This window comes from Crinia signifera, chromosome 5 (assembly GCF_055691185.1).
Source record: "Crinia signifera chromosome 5, ASM5569118v1, whole genome shotgun sequence".
In the NCBI taxonomy this organism is placed as follows: domain Eukaryota; kingdom Metazoa; phylum Chordata; class Amphibia; order Anura; family Myobatrachidae; genus Crinia; species Crinia signifera.
Genome location: NC_139221.1, coordinates 129,801,086 through 129,813,749, shown reverse-complemented (window position 1 = coordinate 129,813,749; position 12,664 = coordinate 129,801,086). Strand labels below are relative to the sequence as shown.

The 12,664-nt window shown below is 38.1% G+C and overlaps 1 protein-coding gene across 3 annotated transcripts in view; it reads left to right on the top strand.

Annotated features, from left to right (window-relative positions):
* The window catches only part of LOC146080586 (serpin B6-like), a 46,395-nt gene extending 39,665 nt beyond the window's left edge, over positions 1-6,730 (top strand). The window contains exons 7-8 of one of the 3 annotated variants that reach the window (XM_083188039.1): positions 2,663-2,987; positions 6,510-6,730. In XM_083188039.1, the coding sequence (XP_083044165.1) occupies positions 2,663-2,987; positions 6,510-6,595 (411 nt within the window). In that variant the 3' untranslated portion in view covers positions 6,596-6,730. Of the gene's footprint in view, positions 1-2,662; positions 3,737-6,190 lie in introns of those variants that run through there. The other 2 variants (XM_083188037.1, XM_083188038.1) reach the window with 2 other exon arrangements.
* Positions 6,731-12,664: the final 5,934 nt, after the last annotated feature.

The following is a 12,664-nucleotide window of genomic DNA, read 5'->3' as shown; positions in this document are numbered from 1 at the left end:
GCTTAATGTAAGGAATTATTGGCATTGATCAAAAGCATATTTGCAAACATAAGATGTACTGCATAATTCAGATAAAGGTGACACTCACAGGAAATGGGAGGAAATGTCTACTTGCTTGATAACTATCTTCACATACAGATGTGTCTTCCCACATGTAGCCTCAATTCGCTATGCACAACAAATGCGTGATTCGGCAGTTCCCTTCAACTTTGCTAACATTGGAAAGCTTCTGAGCACAAGCAGTTTCTGCTGAATAAAATATGTGGCATGCCTAATCTGTGTGTGACTGCAGTTGTATCTGCATATGAAATGCTAGGTTAGGGTTTTCAGGGAAATAGCATTTTGTGTGCAGATACAGCAGCAGTATTATATACACACACACACACACACACACACAATCTAGCAGAAATTCACAACTACGGTCCTCAAGGCACACTAACGCCTTTGTGATATCCATGGTTCAGCACAGGTGACTTAGTACTTAGCAATTTTGATTTAAACACCTGTTCTGAAGCCTTGATATCACTAAAACCTGCACTGTTCTTGTGCTTTGAGGACCGAGGTTGGGAATGCCTACAATATAGACATGCCACATATAATTTGAATCTGCTTGTGCATGGTAAATATATGGAGCCTTGTGGAAACATCTTGAGCTGTTATATTTATACAGTATGTTGCTAAATTCATACTTTGGTTCATAGAGGATAAAATTGTGCTTAAAATCTACTAACAAGAAAAGATATTATACTTATTAAACATCTGGGATTAAAATGTGAAATCGGAAACTAGGGCGTTCAGCCTTGCTGAGCAGGCATCTTCTGAAGACCAAGCAAGTGTGGGTGGGGTAGGGGTAAATGTGATGTCATCTTTTAATTGCAGGGTCATTTTTTGGGGGTAAATGATCAATCTGTCTGACTCTCCAAACCATTCCAAGCAGTTTGTATGTACTTTGATTTTAGTATATATCTTCTGAATTCTCTTTCTATTTTTATAATAATTTGTCCTGTTTGTTAGGAGGGTGTGTGTGTGTGTGTGTGTGTGTGTGTGTGTGTGTGTATTTGGCTTGTTTGTTACGTGTGTGTGTGTGTGTGTGTGTGTGTGTGTGTGTGTGTAGATAGATAGACGGATGGACTGTTCTTTCAAACATTGGTACCACAAATGTGTAGGAACTAGGAATGAAGAAATCCGCACCTTACTGATGTTTCTACATTTACCTAACCTTAAATTGTGCATAATGGAAAATTTTGTCACATCAATACCTATTTCATAAATTTAATGGAATTGTAGAGCCACAAGAAAAACGCTGCGCAATTCCATGTCATTAAAAAGTAAATGCAGCAGGAGGTGTCTTTAGTTAAACGGGGTCTGAGATACCGGCCAGCCTGCATAAACTGACACTCTGGCTGGCCATAGGATCTCATCATTTGGGTCTTTGAAGTCTGCGTCCAACGACACAGATTCTGGACCCATTACACCTTCATGATGTGTAGAGGTCATGACTTTTTTCCATGTCAAGTTCCGTTGTGCTATGTCTATAGATGTACAAATGTTGCTATGTCTATAGATGTACAAATTAATCAGCACAGTATCCTGATACGTCTTAGGTGGCATACAAATGGGGCTAGAAATTAAGTACGGATCGCTCTGTGTGTATGTCCCTGACTAACAATGATGCACGGTCCATCGTGTTGCCATCACCTGACTAGATCTGGACTTTATGTAGTACAGATCTAGTCAGATTGCCATTGTTCTCTTGGCAGAACACTGGTCAGCACAGATTGCTCAGCACATCACTGGTGCATCGCATGAGTGTCAGTGATGTGTGCTGAGCAATCTGTGCTAAACTAGATCACTCAGCACGTGGCTGAAGTTGCCCAGTGTATAAGCGGCTTTAATCTCATGCATGAAGACCGATTTTTACATAAAGGGTTTAATTTAGCATGGATTGCTGTAGAGAGAATGCGAGGATTGCGATTAAAAGCCACCGAAGGAAAGGATAAATGCCATCACAAATGCATTGACAAAATTGGGAATGAATTACGAATGCATCGCTAATCGCTATTTATTCGCAAATCCATTTTGCAATTTCCAGAACAACATTTAAAAATAGTGGGGTTATAAATTAAATGTAATCATTCTAAAAATGGCTTCTATGGGGTGGTCCATAATCTTTATACATAGGGAAATTAACACTTTTTAGCAAAGAGTATATATGTTCTGTAAATTTACATTTTAAGAATGCCTCTGATCCCATAAAGGAGTGCATTGCCTGCCATGCTGCTGGCTGGATCTATCAGCAGTCGTCAGGGGTGTGGCAGCATGAACTAATAGATTGCTCTGAATTCTGCTATTGGTCTGCACCCCCTCCCTCTTTTTCAATCCTTCACAGTTGGTGAATGCAGTCTTTCCTCTTGCCTTGGGTGCCATAAACAGTGGAGGTTATAGACCACTGCTTTAAAAGAAGCTGATACGGATAAGGCCAGTAATAGAATATCTACCTTTGCTGAGGGTCCCCAAAGCAGATACATGTATATTAACATCCCCTACCTTGTTTGACACCCCATGCACAAATATTTGCTTTACATTCCCTTCATTCTTCACACACAGCCTACATATTGTAACAAACTCTGAGTGACCTGTTACAATGTTTTTGTTTTTTCAGCTTGAGAAAGAGCTAACCTACAACAAATTTTTGGAATGGACAAATCCAGAAATGATGGACATAACAGAAATGGAGTTGTCTGTACCGAAATTTAAGCTAAAAGACAATTATGACCTGAAATCTGTGCTTAGTGACATGGGGATGCCTGATGCCTTTGACCAAAGCAAAGCTGACTTCTCAGGAATGTCTACGAATAATGACTTGGTCCTCTCTAAAGTAGTGCACCAGTCTTTTGTGGACGTGAATGAGGAGGGTACAGAGGCTGCTGCAGCCACAGCAGGAATAATGATGATGCGCTGTATGATGATTGTGCCAAGGATTGTCTGTGACCATCCTTTCCTGTTCTTTATCACTCATGCACAAAGCCGTAGCATTTTGTTTTGTGGCAGATTCACTTCTCCTTAAGGGGCACTAACACCTAAAACATATACGTTTGAACCAATTTGTAAAAAGGCATCTTGCAACATTCACCTATTGTCCAGGGTTCCTAAATGCCTTTTAGCTCTTTCAGTTAAAGCACGTATTCATATACATGTACTGTACATTTCTGAACATTGCATTGTAGTAATACTCGAAAACACAAACTTGTTTTCTGGAGGGAAAAAAAAATAATATAAATAAAAAATAAATATAAAAGTTTATTAATTTGCTAACTTAAAATAATTCAAAATGGAACAGGCTTCCATGGTGGTGTTTTCATGCATTCGCAATGGGAACTGTACACTCTCCTGGGTACGATGTTGAGTTACTTGTATTCCCTCCTGTGATTTAAATATTTTGGGTGGAGGCCAAATTCTCTTCCTTTTGATGCAATTCATATTATGCAAGGGATATACAGCAATGGCGGTTAGTGGCATTTCTGTAGTCTACTGTAGTTAAGATTTAGAGTTGGTTTATATTAATAGTACTTTTGTTGAAATATAGGAGTTGAACTTTATTTTAACTCTATTTTCTACTGAATAATTTGAAATGTAATGTGTCTTAACTTCAAAAAGGACACAAATTATTGCATTATATTTTATGAAGGTGAAGTTCAATGTTTTTCATATGTAATAAAACACGTGTCCCAGTAAAGCAATATTTGTCATTTGTTGTAGTCAAACATACACTTTTTTACAGTTTATCTTAGCATTTACCACACTGTGTAACATGATGTACGACATAGATTGACACATTTTACTAAGAAATAGAAATGTATGTATAATGAAGTAGATTAGATGTTTAATTTACATACCAGCACTTTGTACAATTGCTATTTCTTTGGCAGTTCCGAACACTGGATTTTAGGAACAACTAAATATGCCTGTTTTGGAGTCAATATTATTAGTTTTAATACAGTGGCCAAAGCTTGTAAAGACTCAGACTTCAGCCACTTAACTGGCTAATATGTTTCCCCAAATTATATAGATTTCTATAACTATATGGGGACATACAGATGGAGCGTGCTCCATCCTTGCAGGGGTTGGCGATAGAATTGCGAGCCCCCACCAGCTGTCAGAAGGGTGCACGCGCACAAGATGATCGCGTGCCCGTTCTGACAGAGCTCCCCCCGAGTCACCTGCCCCCACTTCCCCGCAACCCCCCCCCCCCCCCCCTTACCCTGCCCGTCTCCCTGAAGCAGAGACTGGCAGGGTCCTACCCCTGAGAGACTGGGATGCGCCTGATGGAGTCCCTCTTTTTTTTTTTTTCAAAGCAGCAAATATTTACACATTTGCACATGTGTAAAGGTCAGGGAATAGCAGCTAGTGTAACCTGAGTTAAAACATTCCTCTTAAAATATTACTTGGAAATTAGTTCAGTGCAATATTTTTGCAAAGATTTTCTTTCAGGTATAAATTAATAAAATTGTGAAATGGCACAAATGCATTCTAATGCATTGATAATTGTCACTATTAGGTTATTGGCTACTGCTAGAATGATTAAAGTTTAATTTCTTATGGGTTCTAACACATTTCCTTTGGTTTAAACAGATCATTAATTAAAACTCTTTTCTTATTCCCCACCACTTAGAATACATTAAGACCCTTATTCTTATCCCTTCACATCCTCTGTGTGTTCACACGGGGGGCCGATGTTGGGCGCAGGCGCATTTCTACACATGTACATATGCCAGGTGTTTGTGGCCACGGTAAGATGGGGGTTTGGGGCGGTGGATAGTCGTGGGCGTTCCCATGGACGTGGTTGCCAGCTTACATCACCGTATGTCTGCTGCGCCTGCCCACTTCCTGCCGAATGTCCACACATCTAAGGTTACCGGAGAGTAAGCGGCGTCTGGTGGACTCGCATGGCTGTGAATTCAACCAGAGTAACCTCTAAACCCCTGTTTAAATTTGTTTAATAGTAAAGCATAATGTAATTAATCATATCAATCATCACGCCTATCTTGTTGTTTACATTGAGATGTCAATGGTATAGTTTTTTTCAGTATTTAGATCTAGAACCGAAAGAACGATGGATATCGCGGTGTAGGTAAAATGAGCTAATACTTTTTGCATATGAACCCTTTGAGTGCCAAGCAAATTTGTCAATATAGGTGTGAAAATTGCCAAGCAACCATTTTTATTAATCATAATGATCTGTAATATTTATCTTCTATAGGAAATATAATCTTTTTTAACACTTTTTATTAAAGTTTATATAACAATGTGAGCGACGCCGGCATTTTTAGCAGATTTTGATTTTGGCACTCAAATTGGGTTTAAAGCAAACTTGCTTGCATACGTTAATCCTTAAATTTAGATTTCAAAACTGGTGATAAAGTGAAGTGAATGCGGTAATATATATTGCACTGATATTTGCTCCTTACCAAAAATCTATAACTAATCAATATGTGATTTATGCAGGTACAATACGATCTTGATCTCCTTATGAAATTTTTTTTTTTTTTTACAATTGCTGTGATGGAAATGAGCATAGATATGTTAATTATGGGGATTTAGTAATCGATTGATATTGCATGTATATGTGACATCTATACGAATTAAAATAAACATTTTGTTATTTGTCTCTCAGTTGACAAATATATCCCAGTCTATTTGTTATACACATGTTTTGACTAATGCAATGCCTTAAGTTATAGGTTAGGGCAGTCATACCACTTATACCAGTTTTTGAAGATGGATATATATTAATACATCCAACCATCCAACTATATTTTGGTGAACCTTGAAGTGTATACTATTGTATCTCAGCTGGTTCCTGTGAGACTGGCTCAATCCGTCAGTGCGACTCGACGGCTCCAGTTTTGTACTTCAGCCATAAAAAATATGTTTGCAGGGCACTTTGGCAAATTAGAGATATAAGAAAATCCAATAAGCCTCAAAAAAAAATGTACACATTAGAAAATAAAATAAAAAAATATCATTATCATTTATATTTTAGGGGTTTTCTGGTAAAGCTAAAACTGGGATTTATTTGCTTGTTGATGACAAATTACATATATACTGGATATGATTAATGTTTACTACTTTTATTCCCAAGCATTACGCCCAATTAACCTTTTAGTAAACTGTGTTTATCTGTTCTCAGATTGAACAGGAGCTTACTTATGAGAAATTTGCGGACTGGACCAATCCAGAGAATTTGCACAGGACAGAAGTTCAACTCCATTTCCCTAAATTCAAACTAGAAGACTTTTATGACCTGGAGTCTGTTCTCAGCCGCTTAGGGATGAGTGACGCCTTTGATATCGGCAAATGCGATCTCAGCGGCATGTCTGGTGATCGTGACTTGGTTTTATCTAAAGTGGTGCACAAATCATTTGTAGAGGTTAATGAGGAGGGTACGGAGGCAGCCGCTGCTACTGCTGCTGTAGTTATGCTTCGTTGTGCTCGCATTGTTCCAAAAGTCACTTGTGACCATCCATTCCTCTTCTTTATCATACACAAGCAAAGCCGTAGTATCCTGTTCTTTGGCAGATTCACTTCACCCTAAAATGCCTAGCAGTTTACATTTGTCTGGCACTTCCATTTCTCCTAGCATTACAATATGAGAAAATATTAAGTAATATAAATAATATAAAATGGCTTATTGCATATTATTGATAATAAAATGTATACATAACTCTTCCTTAGGGTTCTGTTATCCTGATGTACTGCAAAAGGGATAAGGGATTAGGGATTACGTCATTTTGTCATAAGAAGTTATCATTGGTCTCTTCTACACAGGGTTTCTTGGAAGGCTTGGTAACAAAAGAGACACGTATGTAGTGTGCCATATAATAGCAGAAATTAGATTTTCCCTAATCCAGTAGAACATTGTAGTGGTGACTGATTTTGTTTTATATAAAAGGTATTTTTAAGATAATGTATATTGGGCCTAATTCAGCATGGATCTTACTCAGATAGAAAAAAAACTGTTTGAAGTTTTGGTGCTTGTAAATACAAGGGCTGTTTTATTCTTTCTCTCTGGGTGGTAACTTTTATGATTGCAGGCCATTGCTTTTCTTCTTATTAGTGATCCATGTTGAATTTGGCCCATTGGTTGCTTTTAATGTGCATTTGAAATTTGTAGGGGTTTTTTTTCTTTTTTTTTTTTTTGCTATGTACAACTTCCCGGTCTAAAGAATTCCTTCACATCTATAATTGTGTTTTTATTTAAGGAAAATAATTATGTTTTACCTATCTGATTGGATACATACTGTAGTGCACATTTTTCAGCATCACATTTGAGAACCACCAATTCCAATTTAAATTTAATCATTTTTATTGAGTTTTGCAATTTAGACAAGTTAACCTAAAACCCGCCAAACAGTAAGACAAATAAGAGGAAAAACAGGTATATAACAATGCACATTTCTGAGTGGTAAGCTTGATAATTAAGGCATTCCTCTGACAGAGATGTATTATTGCAGTCACCCAAAGGCGCCATTCGGGTTTGACATTAGAGGATAGTTAGGATTGTACAGTGAAATGTTGCTCGTAAAGGATAGTAATCAGAATATATATATATATATATATATATATATATATATATATATATATATATATATATATATATATATATATATATAAAGAAAAAAAGGGGGGGATCAGAGTGCGCTAAAGAACAATGAATGTTACTTAAAAGGTTGTATATTTAATATAAAATATAAAAGTATACATATACATTATGTACAATAAAACACCCTTATTTGGGGTATTACAGATATGCAAATATGCACAATACAACAATTGGTGAACTTCAGTAGGATTTGCTCAATTCAGAGAATTCGTAATCGCAGATACAAGGCCCAACGCGTTTCGTCAAATCATGACTTCATCAGGGGCAAGATATTGCAATCAGTAGTGACTGTAATTTACAATGATACATAACATCAATCACAAGATAACATATCAATACAAAGAGAAAGGGAGGACAATGACCAAGATGAAAAGACCACAATTGATACCAAAAAGTGAGTAACTGAAATTAGCCCATCGTCACCACGTGGTGAATTGATGATAAGAAACATACCTATGGAAATTCAATGCATTTCCATAGGTTTGTTTCTTATCATCAATTCACCACGTGGTGACCATGGGCTAATTTCAGTTACTCACTTTTTGGTATCAATTGTGGTCTTTTCATCTTGGTCATTGTCCTCCCTTTCTCTCCATCTCCTCCTCCTGTTCTTTCTCTTTGTATTGATATGTTATCTTGTAATTGATGTTATGTATCATTGTAAATTACAGTGACTACTGATTGCAATATCTTGCCCCTGATGAAGTCCTGATTTGCCGAAACACGTTGGGCCTTGTATCTGCGATTACGAATTCTCTGAATTGAGCAAATCCTACTGAAGTTCACCAATTGTTGTATTGTGCATATTTGCATATATGCATATCTGTAATACCCCAAAGAAGGGTGTTTTATTGTACATAATGTATATGTGTACTTTTTATATTTTATATTAAATATTAAATATACAACCTTTTAAGTGACATTCATTGTTCTTTAGCGCACTCTGATCCCCCCTTTTTTTTCTTTATGTCTATTTGATTGGGTCTTGTCTAACAGAAGACCCTTCAGAGGTGCTGCTCTCACTCTATAAGCGCAGGAAAGGGTCTTTCCTTTATATATATATATATATATATATATATATATATATATATATATATATATTCTGATTACTATTCTTTACGAGCAAGACTTCACTGTACAATATATGTATGTATGTATGTATATATATATATATATATGTGTGTGTAAAAAGAGAGAAATGAAGGGCACCAATCAGCAATAAATCAATGACATTTTTCACTTAAATAAATGCTGACATACATAGGGTTAACAGTAGAAAGCTTGCCGTGTGGACAAAGCCGTATAGCCGGACCAGGCGCCGATGGTAAGCCGCAGGCAGTGATCAGTCCACAGATTGCAGCATGGACCAGACCAGGACGTCACCACGTCGGGAACCAGTAACCATGCCCAACGCGTTTCGTCACAGCTACGGACTTCGTCATATATGGTATATATGTGTGTGATCAGTGGCACTCACTCAGATTTAGCACAAAATACCACTACCAGTCCTGGTAACTTTCAATGGTGATAACGTTTCGGATTTAACTCCTTTGTCAAATCAGAGGCAACAATAAGCAAAAGCAGACAAACTTACCTATATAGCAGAGAGAGCACCAGACCCACCCGTGTAATTTCCGCATGGAGAAGGATTGAGGGCAGTTAAGGACTTTTTGTGTCATAAGGTTGAAAATTTCGGGTTTGATGTTACATTATATCTGACATTATTGGAACTTATCCTTACCCGCAATTATTTTGTTTTTGATGGTAAAATGTATCTGCAGACATCTGGATGTGCGATGGGGGCGGCGGTCTCACCATCATATGCAAATATATACATGTTCGGTTTTGAACAGAGTGTATTTTTTGCACACCGCCACAGACCGCACATCCAGATGTTCTGTAGATATATTGATGACGTGTTCATGGTATGGGGTGGTGGTGAGAGCACCTTCCTGGCCATGATGCAGGAAATAAATGAATTAGATTCTCCCATCAAATTTACTTTTAAATGTAGTACTGTAACTCGGAAATTGCATTCCTGGATGTTCTTGTAAGCATTACTAATGGACAAATTAAGACATCAGTTTTTTCCAAGCAGACTGATAGGAACACCCTATTGGTAGCTAGTAGTCATCACCCACCCCACCTGAAAAAAGGGCTTCCGTACTCACAGATGGTGAGGGTGGCGAGGATCATCAGTGACAGGTCATCCCTCTAATCTGAGTTGGACAAAGTTATTGATAAGTTCCGTGAACGTGGGTACCCCCTTAAGCAGCTACAAATGTCCAAAAGTAAAGCTTTAGGCTTACATCGTAAAGATCTTCTAAAACCTGTGTTAAAATCCAAAGAGGCAATTTTCCCATTAGTTACTACCTTTGACACGTCTAGTCCTGTACTGCCAATTGCAACCCGATCCCTTTGGCCAATTGTAGCTTCTGATAAAAAGTTGGAATGCTTTAAAAATATTAGACCCCTGTCCTGTTACCGTCGAGGTAAAAACCTCCGTGATCTATTGGTACATACCGACATAAGTGATCATAAAACACTTAACACTTTTTCTGCTAAAAAACCTGGATGTTATAGGTGTCCTAATTGTGTAACCTGCGGTTATTTAATCACGGGTGGCACTTTTAAGCATCCTCACAATGCCTTCAAATATAAAATACGCCATGTGTTGTCATGTGAATCCCGATTCATGGTTTACATTATTATTTGCCCGTGTGGCTTGTATTATGTAGGCAAAACCGCCAGGAAATTTAAAGAAAGAATGGCTTTACATAGATCTGCCATTAAAGCAGCTTTGATGGGGAAACCGTGTGACCAGCCGGTGGCTATGCATTTCAAAATGCATGGTCATCAGCTTTGTTCTCTCAAATACTTAATAATTGATCATGTACCAGAGAATATTAGGGGGGGTGATCGCAATAAAAAACTGTTACGCTTGGAGGCATCTTGGATATACAGATTGGATACTGTGTCTCCAAGGGGCCTTAATGAGCGTATTGCTTGGAATACTTTGATGTAGATCTACTATCTGCTAGATGCACTTGACACACAGCACTGTGTTTAATTGAAATATTGAAACTATTTGACTGTTGGTTCTTAATTTCTTTTATGTGTATGTTGTGACGTGTTACTAAATGTCATTCTTAACTGTATCTATATGTATTTTTGTCTTTTTAATTTATTCTTATTGTAATATGTATTGTCCAACTGTATATTTTAAAACCTATGTTGGGACTTGCATTGTTCTGCTAACGCCGGCCAGCTCTGTTGATCTCGGAGATACGCTGGTTGCTAAGCAACCCAGAACTGTTGTGGCTGCATGATGTCATTCTGTGCGCCACTTACAGGTGTGAACGGTCTCCGTGATTGGCGGTGTGTGGGCGGGGGATGCAGCGTGCTGGTCTCTACATAAGGTGAGTAGTGAGTATGTACCATTGTCTTGCTTGTTTCTCCTGACGACGCGGTTAAATCCCGCGAAACGTTGAGAAAATAAAAGTCCATTTATTTACAAAGACCTTCCAGTGCCGTGTTTGGGGTCCTGCTTGTTGGGATTCCCTATCTGCCTACACAATTTCTACAAGGGCACGGAGGCTATGGATTATTGAGGAGAGAGTGCCAGTCCGAGTCGTGGATATATATATATATATATATATATATATTCTGATTACTATTCTTTACGAGCAAGACTTCACTGTACAATATATGTGTGTGTATATATATATATATATATATATATATATATGTGTATATATATATATAGTCATATCGAGGAACCGCACTCAAATACTCAAAGAACAGCTTTGCGGTGCTCCACTTTAGAGGAAACAAAGTCCCAAATATATAGATTCTGTTTGAAGCAGGCACTCACCATAAATCATCATCTCAGTTGAAAAAGAATTTATTTCATAGAATATCCATCATTAGTCGACGTTTCGGTCCACAACAGGGACCTTTGTCAAGACAAGTGTTTGTCAGTCAACAGACCAGGAACACCAGGCAGTGTGTTCCTGGTCTGTTGACTGACAAACACTTGTCTTGACAAAGGTCCCTGTTGTGGACCGAAACGTCGACTAATGATGGATATTCTATGAAATAAATTCTTTTTCAACTGAGATGATGATTTATGGTGAGTGCCTGCTTCAAACAGAATCTATATATATATATATATATATATATATGTGTATATATATGTGTGTGTGTGTGTGTGTGTGTAAAAAGAGAGAAATGAAGGGCACCAATCAGCAATAAATCAATGACATTTTTCACTTAAATAAATGCTGACATACATAGGGTTAACAGTAGAAAGCTTGCCGTGTGGACAAAGCGGTATAGCCGGACCAGGCGCCGATGGTAAGCCGCAGGCAGTGATCAGTCCACAGATTGCAGCATGGACCAGACCAGGACGTCACTACGTCGGGAACCAGTAACCATGCCCAACGCGTTTCTTCACAGCTACGGACTTCGTCATATATGGTATATATGTGTGTGATCCGTGGCACTCACTCAGATTTAGCACAAAATATCACTACCAGTCCTGGTAACTTTCAATGGTGATAACGTTTCGGATTTAACTCCTTTGTCAAATCAGAGGCAACAATAAGCAAAAGCAGACAAACTTACCTATATAGCAGAGAGAGCACCAGACCCACCCGTGTAATTTCCTGGGCGGGTGTCCACCGCGCACTTCCGGGCAGCAGGACGGGAAAGCTTCACTGGTTGCTAGGTAACCCCTGCACTGGATCACTAACGAGCAGCTCCTGTATTAACAATGAATACAGTGAGACAAAGTGTATCTAGCTGTACATGTGCAAACAAAAACACATAACTGTCAAATATGTCAATCAATGAGAGGCAAGGGAATTAATACCAATTGGGACAGGAATAATATCTAATACTTATAGCAAGAAAAAGAGAAAAGCGAGTGCATTAATATAAAATGCTAAATTTATAGGAACATATTAAGGAACCACTGTTCATTGAGGCCTCTAGGCCACA